The sequence below is a fragment of the Indicator indicator genome, chromosome 9 (assembly GCF_027791375.1).
Source record: "Indicator indicator isolate 239-I01 chromosome 9, UM_Iind_1.1, whole genome shotgun sequence".
In the NCBI taxonomy this organism is placed as follows: Eukaryota; Metazoa; Chordata; class Aves; order Piciformes; family Indicatoridae; genus Indicator; species Indicator indicator.
This window is the reverse complement of record NC_072018.1, coordinates 4,304,646-4,329,073: the sequence shown is the minus strand read 5'-3', so window position 1 is coordinate 4,329,073 and position 24,428 is coordinate 4,304,646. Positions and strand designations below refer to the sequence as shown.

At 41.0% G+C, this 24,428-nt stretch overlaps 1 protein-coding gene across 1 annotated transcript in view; it reads left to right on the top strand.

Annotated features, from left to right (window-relative positions):
• The window catches only part of PCSK2 (proprotein convertase subtilisin/kexin type 2), a 114,775-nt gene that overhangs the window by 47,391 nt on the left and 42,956 nt on the right, over positions 1–24,428 (top strand). Inside the window, exons 3-5 of the mRNA XM_054383411.1 lie at positions 12,765–12,878; positions 14,869–14,977; positions 17,226–17,263. Coding sequence (XP_054239386.1) covers positions 12,765–12,878; positions 14,869–14,977; positions 17,226–17,263 — 261 coding nt within the window. The remainder of the gene's footprint in view (positions 1–12,764; positions 12,879–14,868; positions 14,978–17,225; positions 17,264–24,428) is intronic.

Below are 24,428 nucleotides of genomic sequence, written 5' to 3'. Positions count from 1 at the left end.
AAGATTAAAAGGAAGGATTCTGATGTATAGGTTGTCTTGAAAAGGATCATGGTCAGTCCTTTGAAAGTCTCAAATTAAAAACTGATTTGGGTAAAGGCCAGTGGCTGTTTCTTTCCTTTACACAAGCCAATCTCTTATTTCCCAGCTTTTCCTACCCTCCCTCTTGGTACAGGAACTGTCCTCTAGAAATGGTTCTGTTTTGATGCTTCCTCTGTGGCAGATGGCCTGTCCCTTGCAGCTATGCCCTGCTAACCCTATGATGTAGAGCAGTGAGACATAAACCTTTGCTGATTTTATTAACATGCTTTGTGATGGGGATCTATAAACCTCTGAATCTAGGAGCCGAAGAAATGCAATTGCAACCTTTATGGTGTACAAATCATCAGTTACTTCCTACTGGGTTGGGAAAAGCATGCATGGGAACAAGCTCCCTTGTCTCTTCTGTCTGGTGTATTTATGGTAATAGAATAAAGAAGTAGCTGTGCTATAAACAACTACTCTGCTGTTGGGTGCAGGAACAGATACATGAATGTGGGCAGCAGCATAATTGCAATTTTTCCTTTGTCATAAGATTGGCTTCTGTTTTGTGTCTGGCTTCTAGTTAGGAAATTTCCTGAGAGAAGACATTGTACAGCCCCTGTATTTCCCACGAGGCAGTGCTTTAGGAAGATCAGTGGTTTACAATTCTATCTCATCCCCACTGAGATGTGAACCTTGAAGTTTAAGTATTACAGGTTTGAATTATTACAATAAGCATAGACTTTTTTGGCAGCTGTTGCTATATCACTCCAGGCAGGCAGCTTTGTTTTTTAGGCTTTGTTTTTTTATTAAAGCTAAATGGGCTTTTTGCAGATGTCATTACCACCTGGCTGGGGAGGTGTTGACAGCCATGGGCAGTAATCAGTGCTAGCAACCTGCCTGTGTGGTGCAGTGGGGACCTGAGTCAGAACAGAGACCGCAGGAGGTGCTGCCAGGAGAGTAAGTGGCCCTTTGTGACAGACTCCTCAGTCTGTGTAGAGGTGCTCCTTCTCACCTTAACTGAAACAAATAGCTCATTTGGAGAAATTCCCCAAATTCAAATTGAATCATGTGTTCACAGAGCAGAAGAAGCAGAAAAAGGAAGATTTGTTTTGAGCAATGTTGGTGCAGAGGAGGTTACAAAAGAGAAGAGACTGTATTCTGTAGGGCACTCAAAGGGTTGGAGTCAGGAAACAGAAACACGTTTGTGGCCCTTCTGATCCCAGATTTGGGAAAGCCTGTGTTCTGCATGGTGGAACTAACCTTTTATTCACTGTCACTCCATGAGTCCAGGTTTTGAAGCCCTGCAGCTGGTTTTAAGTAGCTGTTTTAATTCAGACTTAAGTGAATATAAATCAAATTTATTTTCAGATAGGTTCTTGCCCTCCATTGTAAGAAAGTGGCACTGACATTGATTTGCCTTCCTTCCCTCCTAGTGCCACAATATGCAGTATTCATTCTCTGAAGCTGCTCTTCAAGATTCTGGCAACAATTTTGTGTTTCACTGCCACTGGATCGATTTGAGCCCATCTACTTGGAAGGGCCATAAGTGGCAGAGGAAGATGAAGTAACTTTTACTGTAAGTCTCACTGCAAGAGACAAACCCAAAACATCTCCCACCACTGTTGCCATGACTGGAGGCTATCCTTGGGGGGCAACTAGATAAATGTGTTTGAGTTTTTTATGGCTTAGAAGGTGATTAAGAAAGGATTACGTGTAGAAAGCAAAATATATCAGATAAAGGACACAGCAGTATGCAGCTCTTCAATGAGTGTGATGTTATGGCACACATGAAGAACTTCCTTTACTGTAAGGGTGACAGAGCACTGGAACAGGCTACTCAGAGAGGTTGTGGAATTTCCTTCTCTGGAGACTTTCAAGATTCATCTGGATGCATTCCTGCGTGACTTGCCCTAGGTGATCCTCCTTTGGCAGGGGGGTTGGACTCGATCTTCTGGAGGTCCCTTCCAATCACTATCATTCTTTGATTCTATGGCATGTTTACTGTTAACATCAGAAGGGGCTAAGCTGTGCCAGTAATTTCATGAGAGAAAATGTATTATGGGTTTGGTTTTTTCAAGGAGATGTTTCAAGGCAAATGCTGAGATATTAGGTGAAATTCGAGTGGGAAGATGGTTATGGAGAATGAAATGAAAATATGACGAGTTCTTGCACAGGTCAGAAGCCAGATTTTAATCACTTTGGAGGCCAGGAGGTTGATTTTCAGCACATGCTGCAGACTTACTTTAAGGTCTCATCCTCTTCTGACTCAGTATCCCTAAATGATGCATACCTACACAGCCATATTGTAAGGCACTTCTAGTCTGTCCATGGGGACTGCACTTAAACGTAACATCTGTAAGGCAAATTGGCTGCTTTTGAAAAATACATGAAGTTAGAGGTAGAGCTGCTACAAATGATGCTTTATGATTGGAAATGTGTTTGAGCATTAGCACAAACATTCACCATTCACACATATACAGAAGTCTGTTCTGCATCAGGGTGAGTCAAGGGTACTCTGCAACAAAGAGAACAATTTTACCTGTTAGTTGAGTTCTCCCATGCAAATGAAATTGAACAGATTTTTCTCCAAGTGGAATTTTTCTCACAGTCCCCACTTCTTTGGAGACTTGCATCATGAAATAAATCAATAGAGCTGGAGGAATATTTAGCCTGTGAGCACTCCTGTTCTCTTGGGATGTATTAGATATTCATCACTTGTGTGGAAGCAGCAACTGTACTAATGGAATCTGTGAAAATAAGGTTATATAAGCTGCAGCACCTCTTTCCCTGTAGGATCAGTGAGCTGTTGTGGAGCAGGAGCAAAGTCCTTTGCTGGAACACTGCCCAGGAATATGAGAAAAGGTCTAAAGTTACAAATGCACAAATGACGACAACGAGGGAATTATTATATGAGAAGATTCAGCATGATGCATGCAGCTCTCTTCTTTGTACTGCACAGAGCTATCCAAAAGCTAGTCTCAATCACAGAGTCTTAAAGATGAACAGGGCTTGATTCTCACCTAACTAAAACCCTTTTATATCACAGAGAGACCGCAAACAGAACTTAGTCCTGCTGTGGGTATCGCCTCAAAGGTTGGCCTTTGCAGTAAATTAAACTCTGTGAAAGGGCTTTTACTGCTGAGGAGGAAGACAAAGCAGGGTTGGTTTTTTTTTATATCATGATGTTTTAAGGAAGGTATATCTGCAGTACTTGGCACAGGGATGTAAGAGTAGGGAAAACTGTGACTTGCAGCAACTAATTTTGCACCTAAGCAGGAAGAATCCGCACTGAGTAGTTCCCTACATGCATGCAGCCCAATTTTCTTTGCTGTCACCAGGTGTACTGCAGCTTACATCTGCACTGGGAGGAGGCTATTCTGATGGATTCAGAGAGGCAGATCATTTCTGTGGCCCAATGAAACTTGCGGACAGCAAAATGCAAAATTTACTCACAAGCTGCTGATTAAGTGTCCCTGTGGTTTGCAGTCTCTCCAGAGCCACTGGAGAGACTAATGCATGCAGTTACAGCCCATCTCTGGAGAACTGATTTCCTACAGAGATCTTTGATTTTGTAACTGAAATGGCTATCCTGCTGTCTTGCAATAAGACATAGTTTGAAATATGAATTATTTGGATTATCTTGTCATTATATACCATAATGTCAGCTCCTCTCTGTAGAATAAGAAGCAATTTTTCGTGTCTTTGTTCTTCATATTGCAGAAATGCTCCTGCTCTCCTGTTGGCTTGTCTAAGCAGTAAAAAAGAAATTAAAAATTGGCAATAAGAATGGAGTTTCTAGAATAGCCAGCACCTGTGATAATGTAGATACCAATGTTGCCCTCATGCCAAATTGAGGAGGGAGCAGAAGCGTGAAGTGTTTTTGCTTGTTCTAGAGGCAGTGTGATGCATTGAAGATATCCAGGGCTTTTTCTCTGCCTCAGACTTTCCCCTTTATAAATTCTATCCCAGAGTAAAAAAATACCCTGTAACAACATCTGGTTTACCCAGTTGGCATTTTCCATTGCAGACCATCCATGCTTAGCGTTCATTTTACATTGCAGCCTAAACAACTCGCTTGCATTTCAAAGTAGAAGCTAGAGGAGCACTATTGATTGCTCAGCTGAGCAGGTTGGATATGATCTGCAGCCTCTTGTACACATTGATTCCTTGTCTCTTTACTCACTGCTTCCTGAATGTCACTGAACTGTGAGAGGCCTACTAAATGGACAAAAATATTGATTTCTTTTTCCCTTCATTTATTGTCTTTTCTTTTTTTTTGAAAGCTTCTTATTTACCAAGCACTGAACTAATATCAGGAAAACAAAAGGTCACAAAATAAAGAAGCAGCAAGACTGTTTTGTTTTGTTTGAAAATATGAACTTGTTTAAAACATTGTTCTTTAAATCATACTTCCATCAGGAAAGGTTAATTGCCAGAGTGGAACCTTTGACCTCAAGCTTCGTATTTTATTATTGTCTGATTGATGCTGAGCTTCTGGGGAAGCTTCCTAAATGGCTGTACCTTTGGTGGTGTGGTTTTCAGTGAGTTTTTGTTTTTTGTTTTTTTTTTTTTTTTGCAGAGATGTAAGAGAGCAGCCCCAACTATGCCAGGATGTGGTGTGCAAGACAATTAGTAACTTTCTTTTGTCAGTGTTTAACGGTGCAGTATTTTGTCTCTGTTTTGTTCTGCTAGGAGTGTAACAATTCGGATTGCCGTGTCCAGAGGGAGAAGGGTAAAAAGTGGCTGGAGCCAAGTAAAACTGAGAAGACATTCTAAGAGGGATGGCTGGAAACAGCATTAGTGTCCAGAAGTTTTTAGCATTTGCTGATGCTCTGTGTAAACTCAGAAGCAAATGGGGCTGTTTAGAGAGAGTACAAAATTAGAATTGGCACACAACATCTTAGTGTGATAAGTGACAAAAGCAGCAGATCCATGATGTCCAATGACACCGTTGCAACTAGTAACAAGAAAGTAATAGCAAGGTAGCAGGATGGCTACAAGAACAATGAAAAATGGAGGTAATTTATAGTGATTTTTTCCTAGACATTAGGGCCATTCTTGAGGTTTCCATGCTTCTCATTATAGACATACTCTGGTGAGACCCCACTTGGAGTGCTGCGTCCAGTTCTGGAGCCCCTATTACAAGAATGACATGGACATGCTGGAACGTGTCCAGAGAAGGGCCATAAGGATGATAAGAGAGCTGATCCCCTATGAAGACAGACTGAGAGAGTGGGGGCTGTTCAGTCTGGAGAAGAGAAGGCTCCAAGGAAACCTTCTTGTGGCCTTCCAGTATCTGAAGAGGCCCTACAAGAAAGCTGGGGAGGGACTTTGTAGGGTGTCAGGTAGTGATAGGACTAGGGGGAGTGGAGCAAAACAAGTGGGTAGATTCAGATTGGATGATAGGAAGAAATTCTTCACCATGAGTGTGGTGAGACATTGGAACAGGTTGCCCAGTGAGGTGGTAGAAGCCTCATCCCTGGAGGTTTTTGCAGCCAGGCTGGATGTGGCTGTGAGCAACCTGATCTACTGTGAGGTGTCCCTGCCCATGGCAGGGGGATTGGAACTGGATGATCCTTGAGGTCCCTTCCAACCCTGACAATTCTATGTAAAAACAAGAGTAATACAAGTATTTGGATGGAAAGAGATGTAATTTTTACTGTCATGGTATCTTCTAAATTGAAAAAAATAGAAAAAGGTCTTTGTCTTTTGCTTAGAAATGGCAGTGGATGTTGTGCTGATAAACTATCAAATTTCAAAGGACTTGTACTTCAACAGCTGCTATGTTTTTGCTGCGGTGGCTCTGAGTGTACCTACCAAAGACTGGCAAGATTGCTTGGGGAAAGAGTCACTGTACAGAAAACTCCCCATGAAGAGACTGATGAATACAGGTAGAAGAGGCACTTGGAGACTCTGTTATGAATAATACACCAGAGACACCTAAGGTTAACAACAGGCAAGTGTTGCTATGTATAGGGAGGTCCATGAGAACCTTTGCAAATTCTTTGCCTGCTTGAGAGGAGCTATCATAATTTGATTAAAAAGATATTAGATTGTCAGTGACAATCACAAGTGACAGTCACAAGATCCCTGACATCCCTCCTCGTTCTTTCTGGGCCGTGAGATAAGCTCAGAAAGTTTGAAATCAAGCAGATTGATCCAGCTGTGTCAAAGACAAAAGGTATTCATTTTCTGCATTGCCATGGCTGGATGGAGTCTAGCACCTTCACCACCCCAGGTTATCAGCTCAGCAGCAGAAATGAGCTGTCCCCATTGCCATTTAAAAGTGTTTCAGTTAGCTTCATCCAACTTCAGTTACAGTTCAAGTAGGTTTGGATGCTCTCTCACTAGTGAGGAGGGTCAGTGTTATTCCTTTGATTTTGTAGTGAAGAGTCATACAAAAATTGGTTGCTTTGGAACTTTAACAAAAATGTAGGAGAATGTAAGATGGTTGCTCCTCTCTGCCATCTCCAGAGCTGTCATAGGTTGAGTTTTAGTCTGCTGCTACTCATACCATCCTGCTTCATGCCAGCTTCAAAAGCCAAGTGCTGGCTGGAGCAAAGTGTCGTGGGGTTTGAAGTTCAGCCTGTAACATGGGGAGGCTTCCTGTTCTGGTTGCTGCATCTGGTTTCCAGTTTTCGGGTGTTGGCTCCTTTCCACAGGGATGGTGGTGAGACCAGTGGCAGTGGGGTAGCACTGCTTTGCTTTGTGCTGGTGAGGTTTTCTGCAAATAGGCTGAGCCAAGGTAATCATGCATTGGATTATTAGATTAATAGCTAAGGTAATTGTGCATTTACGTTATCGCATTTCTTCAGTAAACTCTCCTTGTCTCTTTCTCTCAACCCTGAGTTTTCATGTGCGACCTTTCCCTCACTTCTGTGTTGGGGGTTAAGCTGTTGGTTTCGCTTTAAACCATCACAAGAGCTCGCCAACAAGAGTCTATTGGGCAATACAGGTGATGAGTTTGTACTCTGTAGGTAGGATTGGCGTTTCCCTAATAGGTCTCTTTTACGTTACATAGATGAAGTGGGTAGTAAAATGAAATGTCTTTGTGTTTACTTAGAGAAGGACATACTTAGAAATTAGAGGTGGAAGGGCATTCACTCACTAATTCTGTCTAGGTGTTAGGAGCAGAGGGGGCATCATTTGTGGATAATGCTGCAAAAAGCTGCTGAAAGTGTGTCGTATGCTATTCTCATCACTTTTTGAAGAGAGTTAGGTGTGCAGATCACTCAGACTCACTTGAAGTTTTCTGCCTCTGTCTTTTGCTGTCACCATGTTTCTTTAGATACCAGAATTCAATGACAGCAGCAGTGTGGTGAGTTGAAATTACCCCCAAACTAAAAACGCCCAGACTAACTCAGTGGAAGCAAATGAAGCTATATTTACAAGCACACTAAAATCTAGAAATATGAAATGCAATGACTATGTACAAAATATACAATATTTACAGTATTTACAATTTATAAACAACACAAGAACCCCCCTGGACAAAACCAGGGGCCTATCAGTAACTTCCCCTTCTCTTCTCCCTTCCCCCCTGCACAACATAGAGAGAAGAACAGAGAGTAGCTTATTAGTACTTAGCCACAACAAGAATGCAGCCAAGGTCAGCAACAGCCAAGCAAAAGCTACCAGCTAGTATCTGCTAGAGTGAAGAAGCCAAAAAGAGAGAGATTTAGTTTATACAATTAACTTTGTTAGTTATCAGACCAATGAGATTATTTAGACATTATCATTATTTTTCTTTTCCATCCAATGGTAATTTATTTACATTCTACCACTTTTTGACTCAATCTATGGAAAATTTTCTTAGGCATTAGCCTAAAAGTACCAAAAGCTTTCAGGACAGCTTTCTGTTTTCTGAAGGTGGTGGTGTGTGTGCATCTGTACAGACCATTCCAAACCACCTTCATGGGAGGCTGATCTTCAGTACAATTCATAGGGCCTAAGTCCAGCCACCAGCCTGGCTTCTACAAAAGTATAGGCTATCAGTTTCCAACTTCTTACTTTCAGACTTGTGTTGACCATGAGGCTTTAGAGAAAAAAGAACCACTACTGCCTTCAGTTGATCATCTCACTGCTATGTTTTGTTTCAAAGCTATCTTTTGTTTAAAAAGCTGTGTTATCAGTGGGACTGCCTTTTTCCTCTGGAATTTGACCTGAATTCTCCTGTTCTGGAGTTCTTGAGGTTGGGGTTGTGTGTACTGTTCCACTTCTGTGCACTGCTGGTATAATTTAGTTTATCTGTCATTTCTGCTCAATATACCAGAGTTATTTAACTGCGGGAGCTCACTAGTACGATTAACCCTGTTCCAGCAAAACGAGGAGCTGATTATCTTGGCATTCACAAGAGCATAGAGCACAGCTGAAGTGCTGTGGTTTCTGGTCCTCCTGGAGCAGTACTGCAGTCAATTGATTATTTTGTTAATTTGTTCTGCATCAGTATCCTGCTGGTTAATTATCATCCAAGTGACTTTCTGCACCATGCATAAGTACAAGTATATTAAAAATCAATACCTGAACCGTTTTTTCCTTGTAAAGATCTTCTCATCCATGGGCTACCTTCTTTGATCTATGACCTTCATTCTGATTACAAACCAGGTAGTAACTCTGGCATGTTTTAGTAACATGCTAATGAAGTCGATGATCAGATTTTGCTCTCTGCTTAATGCTATATCCTAACGAAAAGGAAATAAATGAAGTAAGAATGAAGTAAGCAATAGGTTGTTATTGTTGATAAAGAAGTCTAATTTTAAGTAAAATTGGTGCTATTTTAGTAAGAAAATCTTGTTCTGTCACAAGGCTCTAATGAGTACCATGCTTCACAGGCTCAAACAACGCAGAGATGCTATTATCAGAAGCCTGAGTCTTATGAATACTCTTTCCTGCATCAGTTGAAGAAACAAGTATTTTGAAGTATGGTGTGAGATTGCCTCGTGGCTTGGACTGTGGGCTGAATTCTAGGTCTGAACTCGATGCAAGTACATGGGATAATGGCTGCTAGAAGATCGGAATGTGTTCCAATCACTTTCTACCATTGCACTTGCAATGTGTGCGTGTTTGAAACACTTAGGGACATGGTGGTGTTGGGTCAGCTATCTGCAGCCCTCAGGGCAGTTTTCTACTCAAATTGGGTTAACACTGTCCTCTTCCACCTCAGTTTTGGGCTCCTTACTATGAGAAAGACATTTAGATGCTTGAGCAGGTCCAGATAAGGGCAACAAAGCTGGTGAAGGGTCCAGAGAACAAGCTGTTGAGGAGTGTCTGAGGGAACAATCATTGTTTAACTTGGACAAGAAGAGACTGAGGAGACGAGATGACCTTGCCTGAGAGGGGGTCATAGTGATGTGGGTGGTCATCTCTTCTCTGTAGTAACAAGTGATAGGACAAGAGGGAGCGGCCTCAAGTTGTTCCAGGGGAGGTTTCAACTGGATGTTAGAAAAATTTCTTTACTGCAAGAGTGGTCAGGCCTTGGAACAGAACCACAGGGAGGTGGTGGAATCGCTGTCCTTGTAGATGTGGCGCTTCGGGACATGGCTTAATGGGCATGGTGCTGTTGTGCTGATGGTTCAGCTTGATTATCTTAGAAGTCTTTTCCAACCATAATTATTCTACGATTATGAGCTTGTTCTATTGGTGAGGATTTCTGGAATATATGAGTATTAGCTGATCTTGGGATCATTGCTTTCTAGACTCTCTTCCATCAGGAGAAATGCAGGATCTTATCTTGTGCTGGCTAAGATTCTTTAACAAGGCAACTGTATGAGGCAATTCATAGCTCACCTAAGTGAGAAGCTGCCAAGGCCTTCTCCAAACCTTTCAACTCATTTTATGATAGGAATTTTGGATCTTTTCTGGATGCAGTTGTGTGAATTACTGTAATTTGTGAGTATGAGGAAAAGATCTCTTGGTTCTGTAGGAAAAAGGGACTTCAGAATTTCTGAGACTTACATACATATGTAGGCCTTTTCTCCATGTGAAACACTCAGAAGACATCCTACAGAGTGCTTTTAGTTCAGGGAAGGTTATACCTCCTTGAGGGGTACATTGCCTTGTCTCAGGAAATTATAATACAATATAATGTAATAGAACACAAAAATAAATTATATTTTATTGTGAAGATGGAACAAATCAGACAAATGAGATGATCCTGAGAAGGGAAACCAGCCTGTTCTATTTCTGCAAATTGCTCCCCTGCTTCCTACAGGTCTTCTTAAGAAAAAACCCGGGCTCTGCAGCATTGCTTTTTAATTAGCAGAAGTCCTTTTTTTACTAAATGCTAATTCAGTGCCTTAATGCAGCAGGTCCTGCGGAGCCAGCAAGCTTGCGTGGGCACACAAGCACACAAAATCTTTTTCTCTGGCATCCCTGTAAGTGAGGGTTGGCTTCTGTTCGTAATTCTTTTCTGTGGTGACAGCTCAGGGTTTGCAAGTGGAGAGGCAGGGGTGGTAACAGAGAAAGGCATAATGACAGGTGTTGCTCTGTTGTCTCCATGGCATCACTCAGCCTTATCTTAGAGGCATCAAACAGTGCTCTTAGACCTTTTTTTACTCTGTACAGATAGCTGGTGCCACACCTAGTGTAGGACCTACTTATTTCCTGTCCCCTTTCCAGCTTATTTTGTATTAGTTGGTTTTAGTTTGGTTTTTTTTTAATTTTCAATCTATTCTGCTTTTAATGAACCTTCAGAAGTAATGGAGACAGGTGTGTAAATGAAAGCACCATTTCAAGGTTTTATCACTTGGTACCTTTAGTTAAGGAGTTAGAATTCATACAAGTAGAATTTTAGAAACATCCAGTGCTGCCTTTTCAGGGCATGCTGCTCCATCCTGCTTACTGTGAATTGGTGTTGGGTGTTCAGGGTTAAAATGAAGCAATATAGCTGTGAGGAAAATAGCTTTCAGCCCCCATCACTTAGATCAGAGTTTTGTCTCAGCCGGAGGCACCTCACTGAGCATTTCCTTTTGAGGCTCCTGCTTTAATTAACAGAGACAGAAGAACACCTCCAAGAATGACTCAACTGACCTGGGATTTGATTTAGCCTTTGGATGAATTTCTTCCCTGTTGATTTTGACAGAGGATATGTATCCTTAATCAGAAATGCCCGAGTGACACACACAGAAGTGGTTTTCTGAGTTACTAGATTTATTATTCTATGATTCTAATGATTCTCTGATTCTATTTGCACTTTTTTCCAAGAAAATGTCTAAGGAAATGTTAGAGGCCTTACTGCCTTCTTGCTGCACCTAAAAGTGCCCTCAGTTTACGGTTTTGAGCATTTGCTCAAGAAGGCTAGGGTTTTTTATATATATATATATATATATATATATATATTTAATTAAATGCTGGGACTCTTCATGCTATCTTGGTTGCAGGTGTCGGATCAAAGAGTCTGACAAACTTGACAGCACTTCTGCAAGGTCTGGGAATATGTTAGCACATACTGTAATGTAATTGCAAGGATTCAGCAGTCCCCTTTCAGAGTGCTCTTTTACACGGGTACAAATAGGATTATTATAATGTGACATTTTTAGGTTCTGAGTGTCTTAACTTTTCTTATTTTCCACAGTGCTTACTTAAATGGTTGTGTGTTTGCTGTTCAAAAACAAAAGGATCTTTAAAAATCTATGGCTAGTTGTGTTTCATAACCAGTATTTTCATATCTCACACTTCAGCCATCACGTATAGTTCAGTGGCTTTTTTTGCCATTTTAATTTTTCTTGATAGTGTATTAATTTATCACTTCTTATAAGGATAATCCCTGAAAATAGATCATTTCAGAAGGCATGTTTCTGAGAACCTCAGGAGTATTATGAAAGCCCATAGCAACAGATCTGTATATTTTAATTTTTTTTTTCTCCCTCCCAAGCAAATTTCTTTGGCAGGAAAGGCCATCTAAATACTCTGAAAATGCCATGGAGAAAAATGTAAAAATGTGAAAGTGTGGTTGAGATCAGCATCCTCATTTTATCAGCTGCCTGCAGCTTGAAACAGTGACACATTGGAAATTAGTTACAGAATTTTAGCTTCTAATAGCAACGTTTGGATTTTGGCGGGAATGAAGTATCTCTCCTGTATTGAGGTGCCCAAAGCTGGACACAATACTCAAGGTGTCTTGTACTCACCAGAGCTGAGTACAAGAGGACAATCCCCTCCCTACTCCTGCTGGACACAGCATTTCTAATCCCAGCCAGGATGCCATTGGCTTTCTTGGCTACCTGGGCACACTGCTTGCTCATATTCAGTCGCTTGTCAATTAGAACCCTCAGGTCCCTTTCTGCCAGACAGCTTTCCAGCGTTTCTGGGGGTTGTTGTGACCCAAGTGCAGAACCTGGCATTTGGCCTTGTTGAAGCTCATCCCATTAACCAATGGCCCATTGATCCAATCTATCCAAGTCCCTCTGTAGAGCCTCCCTACTCTAGTGCAGATCAACATGATGATGCCTGGGTAGGGACTCCTTCTGATGCAGATTGTTGGGTATCTAAAACATGCTCAAGCTGTAGCTTCCCTCCAGATTAGACACTTCTGGGTGTCTCTCCCCCATAGAGCCAAGTCCTGGAGCTTCCTACCACTTAGCAAATTGACTGAAATCAATCACCGGTTTAGGAGTTGTGAAGTGAATGCACAGACACAACTTGTGTGATTTCACAATCTTACTTCTCATGACAACACAGCTAAAAAGTCTTTGCCTATGTGGTTAAGAACGCTGAGTTAACGATGTGGAAATGAACCCTTGCAGGTCAGGAAAGCTGTGCAGCAGGAAGGCTTCAGCAGGAGGAAACGAGGATACAGGGACATCAACGACATTGACATCAACATGAATGATCCTTTATTTATGAAGCAGTGGTACCTGGTAAGTTGACAAAGAAACTCACAGTAATCAGGACTAAATAATTGCAATCCAGGCCACTCTGTGCTGTCACAATGCTTTGCAAGAGTTCTTTCCAAATATGTCTCAAGAACTTGGGAATGGATCTAAGACTTGGTCCTGTTGTTTTTAACTGTACCTCTTTTATGCTGAGAAGATCCAGCACCATTTTAAGAGCTAAATTTCATTCCAGTCAATAGAACGATCCTTAGAAGGCTTGAAAGAGAACTGTATTGATGTCCTGGTGGGCATTCCTGGTGTGCTGATGTGAACCCTAAAACTGAACGAATCATGTCTTTGAGCTGTTGCCGGGTGAAATAATGTAACAGAATAATAACAAAAGATACGAGTGCATTGGATAGAAAAACAAGAGGTTTTTATTTTCTTACAGAAATGTGAATTTTAATTGATTTTCCTCTGCCAAAAGCAGAACAGCTGAAACCTTATGGATTTGGGTTTAAGCTAACGTCAAAAGAAATTAATATTTTGCTAAATGGTTTCATTTTTTATGTGTCATATTTTACAGGGAGAAGTCTTTAGTCATAAAAGCAAAATTATTTTTTTTTATATATCGAACTAACCAGAGTGATATTTTTCTGTTAAAATGCTGATAAAGTTATTTTGATCAGGTTTAGTGTTGCAACCTCTCTATGATAAAACAGTTAGTAAACACATTACTACCATGTTAACTTCAGAAGGGTCCTTTTGCTTAAGAGTGGTGCTTCTTATTCTATTTCCTTGTTATCTCTTTCTTATATTTTATGAATCCATCCAACACAGATTTTTTTTTTCCCCCTAATATAAGAGTTTTCAGATGAATGAGGGCACCATTAGCATGGATGGAACTTCATACTTGATGAGACAAACTGAAGTGTGAATGAATTCACTCTTTTTGATACTCCAGTCAAAATGTTGCACTGATAAAAATAACATTTTTACGAAGTCGTAATTTTTTTAGGTTATAAAGTACACTAAAATGTGGTCTGAAATTAGATGCCTGACACAAAACTGACAATTTGCACATCTGAAACAGCAAAAGCTGTGTTATTATTCTCATGGGCATGAGTTAAATGTCAGGTTTGTGAACATGAGTAACACCTGTAGATGCAGGGGTTTGCCTGTACTGCTGAGCCAGAGAATGACACATACAAGGTTGGAAAGGACTCTTGAAATTCATGTAGAGAACTTTCCTGCTTAAAGAAGGGCTAACTTAATTATCAAAGAAGTTGTTTCTGTTACTAAACTTGGTGCTCATAAATTTCACTAGATCCCTGATTTCAAGAAAAAAACATTTCCTGCTCATATTGGTTTAATTTGCTTTCTGGATTGTGACCCACTGCCCTGGCATGCAGAAAAGTCCTTTTTTTTTTTTTTTGGGGGGGGGGGGTGTCCAAAATATGTTGTATTGATTAAAAGCTGAATCATTCAATTGATTAAAATCAACAGTTAACAATTGTTAGTAACAAATTGTTTAAACACCAAATGTCAATGTGATTAAAATTTGATAAACCACAAAGAAGTAAATTTACCCAAGGTTTGGGTTTTTTTGTTGTTTGGGTTATTTTTTGTTTGTTTTTTTGTTTTTTTGGTTTTTTTTGGCTTGTTGTTTTTGGGGTGGGGGTATGGGGTGCTTGGGGTTTTGTTGGTTGGTGTTGGAGGGTTGGTTGTTTTTTGGTCGATTGGGGTGGGTTGGTTGGTCACTTTTGCTTGATTGGGGTGGGTTGGTGGTTGTTTTTTGTTGTTATTGTTTGGTTAGTTTTTTGTTTTGTGGTGTTTTGGTTTTCCCTCTTAATCTCCACTGCATTATTGCATTAGATATGATCATGTACAGATGCCCACTCCAAAGCAAATGGCATCTATTTTTAAATGGATCCGAAGATAACACTCAGAAACATAAAGCAAAATTCAATGGCTGTGGAAATGTCTGTCAAGTAAAAAAAACTATTCTTTTTTTTTTTTTTCATTGATATATTAGATTAATACTGGTCAAGCAGATGGGACTCCCGGACTTGACCTTAATGTAGCTGAAGCATGGGAGCTGGGATACACAGGGAAGGGAGTAACCATAGGAATTATGGATGATGGTAAGTGAAGACTGACTCCTGATTTAGTATTTGTAAGTAGCTTTATCCATGTAATCCAAGTTTTAAAAAAAATATGCATTTAAAAGTAATAATGGATTGCTTGCAGTGATGAGACTTGGCCTCCACAAAGGCTTTGAGATCTTCAGAGAAAATATTCTAAAGAGTTCACTAGGGATACTGAAACATGGATATCCAAACATTGAAAGTAGTTTGCATTCAGGTGTTTTCCAGGGTACACTGTAATGGGCATTAAGTCAAAGGAAAGACTTCCCTTAACTTCTCTAGGCACTGACTGGGGGATGTAATTGCTGTGCAAAAAGTACTTAAGAAAACATTTTCTGGGTTACATTACTCTCCAAGTCATACTTGACAGCTGAAATAATTAAGCACTTTCATGCTGAATGCCAGTAAAGACCTGCATATTAAATATATTACTAATTTGAGGCTCAGTTCAGGGAAGATGAAGGTAAAAGGTACAGTTGAAGTTACAGCTGTTCTGCTCATGGGTTCCTTGCTGAAGTGCAGGAATTCAGGGCAGTCTCTCAACACTTTGGACTACATTTTGAAGGTTTTCTTTTTAAAAGAAAATAAGGAATAACTAAATTGTGTGGATCCACAGATACTTTTTAGGGTCAGCTGAGGTCTGTCCTCATGTATTTCAGTTCCTCATCTGCTTGCTTCCAAGGTTTTTGTGGAAGTAAAAAAAGCAGACTTTGACATGGCTATATTGACGAGAGATCCATGCCACATGTCAATGCTCTCTCACATGATGTCATGAGAAATCACAATTTCACTCATTCCACAAAGGCAGGAGCTTCAGAATGGGTAGGCATGACTGTGATGGGAATGATGATGAACTATTTGAGCTTGATATCAAATAAACCTCCTGGCCCATCAGATACAGCTTTTAGAGAAGGGATAATTTGCCTTATATTCACTTCCAGTAGCTCTGGAAAAGAGCACTTCAATAACACCATTCTTCATTGAGATTCTTGTTGTCTATCTATCATTTGAATCAAACAGGCCCTCCTAGGATGCCTCTTCATGCAAATCTAATACTAAGGACCCACCATAATGGGGACTAATTGTTTCACCAGACTAACCATGTAATACAACCTTCTCCCTGCAGATACAACTGAGCACGTATTAGTGTGGTGGTTGCAGACATGGGGCAGAGTAATGATCAAAAAGTGACATGAGCTTGGTAGACATTTCATTGTATGATTTAAATGAATATATGATTTGTAGATCTGTTGCTTCTGTTGTGCCATTCTGCACACTGCCCTCTTACTATCTTCAGCAAACTGCCAAGGTGCAGAGCCTCTGCTCAGATATTTGTTACAGTGGTCGAATCCAACATTTAAAGTTCTTTCATACACATAATTCAAAATGTTTGCCTTAGCCTAGTTACTCTTGTTTCTACTTAGTTTGCAGTTTTCAGTGGTTAAAAATGCTCCCTCTTTTTTAATACTGTACTGATCCAGTGCTTACTGATCTTGTTAGTTTTGGTATGCTTTGAAATGATAGAACTTGCATAAAGATGAAAGATTTGTTTAAATCACAATTTAAAGCAAAACAGGTCAATACATTTTGGTGTTGAGCTCACCTTTTCAATTGAATTTTCCATTCGTTTTGACAGAAATTATTGAAAACTCTTATCTGGGACTAGGTCAGAAATGGTACAGCAGTTTAAAAGTCCACATTTTATAAAATGATATCTCACTTCAACCAGTTGTGATTATTTTCCTGGGGTTGCAAAGAACTCTTGTTTTGCTCTGTGGGATGCAAAGATAATTAGGGGTCTGGAACATCTGCCTTATGAGGAAAGACTGAGAGAACTGGGCCTTTTTAGTCTGGAAAAGAGAAGACTGAGGGGGGTGTCTCATAAATATTGGGAGGATGGGACCAGGCTTTTTTCAGTGGTGCCCAGTGACAGGACAAGAGGTAAGGAGCACAAGCTTGAACATAAGAAGTTCCATCTAAACATAAGGAGGAACTTCTTTAATTTAAGGGTGACAGAGCAGTGGAGCAGGATGCTCAGAGAGGTGGTGGAGTCTCCATCTCTGGAGACATTCAAAACCCACCTGGATGTGTTCCTGTGTGACTTTCCTTACATGAACCTGCCTTGGCTGTGGGGTTGGATTCGAAGATCTCCAAAGCTTTCTTCCAACCCCTACCATTCTGTGATGAGAAAATCTCTTTTCCAACTCTTAACATTTGGTTTCTGTTCTGTCCTGTCTTATTGCAGGAATTGATTATCTGCACCCTGATCTTGCATCAAATTATGTAAGTAGACACTGACCTTTTTTGTAAAATGAGAATTTTCTTATTGTTATAGTTCGTCTGCTATAAAATTTTAAATAATGAGTGGAACAACAGTGCAGCTGAACTGCTGATCTTACAGATGATACACTTCACATTGAAAGAAGCAGACTAAAAATGAGACTGCCTGTGGGAGGAATGGAAAGGTGATAAAACTGTGTGGAGGACTGACAGTGCTGCCTCGCATTAAATAAGCTGCAGCTTGCAATATTGGATTTAGGACAGAAATGAGTAACCTGGGAATTGGCTCTAAATCCTGCTATTTAGATGCAGAATGTGCCTTTCACTCAGAGGGCAATGGAGCTGTGGGCAGTGGCAAGGCACGTATTAGCCTCTGAAACTTCCAGGAACAGCTTAATTCCTTTGTAACAGGTGATTTGATCCAGTGCCTCAAGGCATGTGCAGGGCACATTGCATATTCTCAGCACATGCTGTGTCAATTGATTATGCTTCAAACCAGCTATAGGCTTTAGACCTTTGCACTAGAGGGATTTTATCTTTCTTAATTCTTCCAAGCTCTCCCCAGGCCCCTGGTTACACCAGCACTCCTATCTCCAGGTGTCTACCAGGGTGCCCAGCACCCATGGACTGTAGGCTGCCTTTGTGCTATGCTGCTGTAACACTCTGCTTGTGGCAGTCCGGTGAGCGATGAGCATCAAGAAGCTCCTTGCTGGGTTGCAGTGTCTCTGCTTTGGGGTCTTCCCATTCTCCTGCAGTGACTGGCTTCCTGAGGGAAGCCCAGGCTTTTTCAGCTGAGCAGTGTGGTTTACTTTGCAGTTGCAATTAAATGAAAAGAAGAACAAAGGCAATTGGACATTTTGCTAAAACCAGGAGCCATTCACATAGAACAGCTTCGAAATCATAGGTCATAGAATTGTTTCATTTGGAGAAGACCTCTAAGGTCATCAAGTCCAACTGTCAACCTAACAGCACCATGGCCATTAAGCCATGTAGACATGTCCTGAAGTGTCATGTCTACACATTACTTGAACACTTCCAGGGAGAGTGACTCCACCACCTCCCTGAGCAGCCTGTTCTAATGCCTGACCATTCTTTCAGGAAAGAAATTTTTTCCTAATATCCAATCTAAACCTCTCCTTGCACAGTTTCAGGCCATTTCCTCTCATTCTGTCACCTGATACGAGGGAGAAGAGATCAACACTCACCTCGCTCCAACCTTCTTCAGGTAGCTATAGAGAGCAATGAGGTCTTTCCTCAGCCTCCTCTTTTCCAGGCTAAACAATCCCAGTTCCCTCAGCCACTCCTCACCACCCCTGTTCTCCAGACCCTTCACCAGCTTGGTTGCCCTTCTCTGGACATGCTCCAGCACCTCAATGTCCTTCTTGGAGTGCAGGGCCCCAAATTAAATCCAGTACTCAAGGTGTGGCCTTACAAGAGGGAGTAAGACAATTAGTTTTACCTAATTGCAGTTTGGAAAATAGTAACACACAGGATGAAAATCTTTCAGTTGTTGCAAGTAGCAAAGCATATTTGGTAGAGAACAAAACAGATACAGCTGTGGGAAACAGCTGACCACAGAGATAAAGTGCAAGGTTGTCAGTTTCACTCCTTATAACTTGATAGCAGCTAATTAAACCCTGTGCCCTGATTGCAAAGTTGTCTCCTAAGAGGAATCAATCAGTAGGATGTTCCCATAAATGGATAAAAATACACAAGTTTGTGGCCTTTTTGGTCTTTGTAGGGATCATGTGTTGCTTGTATGTTCTAGCATGTGACCTGGGCTAAACCTGTGCCCTTTACTCACTCTTCAGCAGCAAGCATCAACAAAGCTTAAGGGAATATTCTGGTTCTAAAAATCATGTTTCAAATAAGCAAAAAGTCTGTACATCATACCTGATATGATGTCAAATAGGAAGAGTTCTCTTGTTAGCATTGTTTGTGCCCAGAAACCAAAATAGACTTCCCAGTAATACTGTGGGGTTTTTTTAATTCTAAAAATGTTTTCTGTTTGATGGATAGCAGGGCAGATGGATAGCTCAGGCAGGCTGAGCCAAAATGTGTAGTTTTTTAGAGTGGCAGGATGAGTATTCTGGAAATTAGTAGCAAATGACAGAGAGAATGATAATGCACAGACATGATGCTAAAATCAGAAAATACTGGAGCTGGCAAGAAGTCTGAGAGTACAGAAGAGAAATACTGGCATAAGAATTGGAGAAGAAAAGCTGTCTGGGCATGAGAATACAACTTTTCCACAACTGTCATTTAAAGTTTGTTAAGGAGATTCATCTTGACATAACAATCTTGCAAGGTTGATGTAGCAATGACTTTGTCCAAGCACAGAGCGGTCCATTAGTGGAGCAGTAATCAGGCTGTGGGGGAACAAAAGGCAGAATTATGTATGGCTTGTGCAGGGAGGTCCCTTCCAACCCTAACAATTCTATGATTCTGTGAAAAGACTGAGGAACAAGTGGCTGGTAAGGCAGTCATTAAAGCATGCAGCAGCAGAAACCCTGTCTGAAAGATCACAGCCTTAAAGCAGATACCAGCTCAGTGGTTCTAATGCAGAAATATAAAAATCAGAGTTACTACCTGAAATCTGTGATTCTAGGTTGTCACAGCAGTGAGGGGAAAAATAGAAATAGGCTGGAGCTTGCATAGTTCATCCTTATTGCCTAAGGTTCACTTTTAATTCCATGCTGAATATACCAGAGGACACAGCAAGGAAATGTGCTGAGAAGTTAGCACTTCTCAGGGTAAGCAGTAAAATGGTAAACTTGGAAACCAGCAAGAGGTGGTGCACCTTCTCACACAGAGCTGGCTGCATGAGCTGTGCCTGAGAGGTGGCTGGCTGAAGGGCAAGGTTGATTTCTGCTCCCACTGCTAAAATCTGCCCTCTCCTCCTCTCTGCCTTCGCCAAAGGACAGCACAGCAGTTGCAGGGCTTGGTTCACCTGCACTTCGCCTCTCTCCTCTGTCTTCAGGGCTGCTAGGGCCTCCTTGAGTCCTAGGAGATCTTGCTCTGACACAATCTGCTGTGTCTCAGAGATCTTTTTTTCCCAGTAGGTAGTAATTTGGGCATGAACTGAAATTGGACTTAAATTCAGCAGAAGGAAAGATCAGTTTGGATGTAAAAATACAACGAAACAAGTGTCTTAAGGAATGAGTTGGTAACTCACTTTGTGCAGGCATCTCTCTGCAGTTGCTGAACCACTCCTTTGTTTTTTTCCAAGACGTTTGCTCTTTGAGGCAGCTTTCTCTTAAGTTCTATGGTTTATTTTTAGGAAATGAAAATCCCCCATCTTATGTTTCTCAAGTGGGTAAATTGCTGCATGCCCTGGCAATGTCTCCCTATCTTCCTTAGAAATCTGGGAGCAATTAGGAAGTTTCTCAAAAGTGGTGGCCTTGGCACGTTTGTAAGTATCAAAACATGGCATTGGTTACTCACTTCTGTTTGGCTTTTGTGCTTTTCACTTGCTGGGGTTTTTTTGCTTGAATAGTGTGACAGGAGTTAGCACTTTGAGAAAATGGAGGGTCAGAGAAAAGAAAGACCTTTCTAAAGAAAACCACAATTTGTATTTTCTCCTAATTATTATTGAACCATGATCTCTCATCTGGAGTGCATTTCTGGCCATAATTTTCTTTGCAATTCCTGAGCTTTACTCCTTGAATCATCCATTTCTCTTTTGAATGCATTTCATATACGTGGAAAAGTGTGCCTTGCTCACTGTCTGGATGGATTGCTCTCCCAGCACCCCCTCTCAGCTTGCTGCAGTGTATCTGCTTGCTTTTCTGGGATCAGAGGGTTATTGCAAAGCTGGAATTTTCCATTCTGCACCATGAATGCGTTGTCAAGCGATCAATATTTTCCTCCAAGCTTTGGAAACCCTGCAGAGGCTCTTCCTTCAGGAAATTATTTTTTCCCTCACAAAGAGAATCCTTTGTCATGAACTGATAATTTAAAAGCTGATGCCTGATGTACTCCATGGTTTCCTTTCAACTCAGACTTTACATACAAACCAGCAAATTTCAGGACTGACTTTCCAAGGTACAGCATCTAATTGAGAAAAGTGAAGTAAGAAGGGCTGCATACCAGATATGTCTAATAAAGGAGAAGAGCAGCTGTGAGAGGGTGCACATTGTTTCAAAGAAAACCCTGAGAGGAAATGGAGCTTTGTAGTGCCACGAACAGAAGCATAAGCTGATCTCTCTCTCGTATCAGTTTGTATGGTGTTCCTCCTTGGTTTGGCTAATGTCTGCTGGTGAAGGTCAGTGTAGCTGCATCATCCCATTTAGAGCAGTAAGGAGCCAATGTAAGGAGCAGCAACTCACTCATATAAGTGAGTTTGTCCCTGATTATCAGTAGTGAGGAAAATTAGGATCCTGTGAAGAGACTCGGGCTGAAAAGTTTCTGGTTTCAGCGTCTGGCCTCTCTGAAGCTGAAAATTTGTTTGCAAAAACACTGGAGGGGGGCAGGAACAAGACAAACATTTGCTGTAGGAAAACAAGAATGACAATGAGAATAGGTAACTTTTTACAGAGTACTGATATATTCTTAGTAATCAATAATAAGAGATTGATTTGGGCAAGAAAAAAGATGCTGAGATCTGTGGAGTTAGACAGATGTAACCATCTTAGCAGGGCTTCAGCATTGTCCTTCCCCTAACTTTATATCTTTCCTGTTCTGTAATGCCTTTGTGGTACAACCTTATGTTGAAGCTCCAGGAGGGTAGAGTTAAACTGGGTATTAGAAAGAGATTTGTTATAGAGAGGCTGGTGAGACACTGAAAGAGGTTGCCAAGGGCGGTCATGGATGCCCTCTCCCTGGAGGTGTTCAAGGCCAAGGTGGGTGAGGCCTTGAGCAACCTGTTCTAATGGAAGGTGTCCCTGCCCATAGTGAGGGGGTTGGAACTAGATGATCTTCAGGGTCCATTCCAACCCAAACCAACCTATAAATCTTCCAGGGTCCTTGCCAGATGTCACTCAGGCTGTACACAGCAAAAAGTTTTGCTGAGCACAGAAGTGCCCTATGTAAGGTATGAGGGAAGACTTTCTGGAGTTATCCCATGGTTGAAGTTGTCTTCATCTACCATTTCACATTTGAATGTGAACAGCAGGTAGTCTTACCTCTCTTCTCTTCCCACTTTGGATATCTTCAAACACAGAGAAGTCTATCTCACACAACTTTTGGTAATTTGTCACCAGCTGATATGGGAACAGCTTCCCTCCACCTAGAGGAGAGGCAATCCAAGGCATATTTTTTGGATAATTATCACCTAAGCAGTGGAATTCTCTACTTCTGTTATGAGCTGCAACTTTCATTGTTTGCTAGAGGAACAAAACCATCACTGAATAATCTTTACTGCCATGAAAGAAGGAAGAGATAGTACAGGCAATAAATTACACACTGCACTATGTGCAGCAAAGCTTAGCAACAGCATAAAGGATCTTCTTTCTTTCTGAAAGTCTGTGTTGCCTTCATTAGTGTGAATTTCTGACCATGCTTTGTCCTCCCTGCACCCTGTCAAAAGGACCTGCAAATTATTCCGGAGGTTGTGAGCCAGGTCTCCATGATTTACCAATGTAAGTCCCTCAGTACCTCCACTAAAATCACTGGGGCCTAATTGTGGGGTTGTGTAAGTTGACAAAGCTCCACTGACATTTTTTGAACCATGCTTCCTTGACCCTGATGATTTGCCCCACAGAAATCCCAGCTGATGTAATTGTCCGAGTCAAAGAGAGTTCACGTATAAGTGGTAGCAAGAAAAATGTTACCCTTCCACGACCAAAATTTGCTGGAAACCCTCTGAAGACCTTGAAAAGCTCCCAGTGTCTCTGCAGTGTCATTAGTGTCAGCCCAGGGAATCCAAAGGGAACATAAAGCCAAACCAGAGCAGTCAAGTTCATACTTGCCTGGCATTAGTGAATGATTTCGTAGATTTATAGAATGAATTGGTCAGTTTTATGAGATCCAGTTCCTACAGCATGGTTTTCAAGAAAGCCTGACAGTTCTACTGCCATTTCCTACTGCATTTCATAGGGGTGGTTGAGCACATGCCCTAGACACTTAATTCCAATAAACCTTTGCTGCTAATACATCAAAGATATTTTATGGGTAAACTCTGCATTGCTGGCCATTGTTGCTAGTACCTATTTTTAACTTCAATGTTTAACTAACATTTACATTATCAAACTCCAAAGAACAGAATAAAACTATTTTAGATGTTTCAACACATCAGTAATTGGATTTTGCATTGGCTAATTTCATTTGGTTCTTAGATGTCACTTTAGCTTTGGGGATTTTGCTAACAGGTTTTCTAAAACAAAACAATTAGCATAACAATTAAAAAAGGCCAGCCAGAACCTGGGATAAATTCAGAAGTTATCCTTCTACTCATAGTGCTGATTCAGTAAGCACTCCCTTTGATGGCTGCTGTTAAAGGAGACGGCAGTAGAAATTTCATCAAGAAATTGTTGAGGCAAAATGAAACCTCTCCATTCCCAGGACAGAGAGGAGGATCAAGTGTTTAAATGCCAGGATGACTGATGCCTTAGCAACTGAAACTGATTGCCTTTTCTTGGGCTGTTTATTCTTCTCAGGTAGCTTCTGGCAGCTAGGGGGCTGGTTTTAGTGTTTAGAAGATGATCATTCAGGACATGCAAGGCAATGAAGTTTCACTGACATAAATTAGAAGTTACTTGGAAGAGAATGGAGTTCTCTACTTCAGACTTGGCTAGATTTTCTTTTCCCATTGTGCAGGATCAGCTTCTGTGCTCATTTCTGTTCTGGGCAATCTTTTATTTTTTTATCTTTCTCTGAACACAGGAAAATACTAAGAAGAAATGATGCCTTCTCTGATAAGATTAGCTAGGGCAAGTAAGGTTCTCTGTGTACTTGGAAAGGTATACTGGATTTGTCACATACAGAAAATGCCTCACATCTTGGAAAACATAATGGGGGCCTGCCAACAGTCCTCCCCTGCTTCCAACAATAACTAGTTTTGCAGAGGCATGTCACAGTGGTGCTTGTGTGACAAAGTCTGACTGTACAGTTCCTCTTCCCTGTCTTAGAGCTGCTTAATATGAGCTCTGCTAACAGGAGAGAGAAGCCATGGTATTATGCAGAAAAGATGTCAGTGTCTTTACTTCATGAAATATAGAAGTGTTTTGTA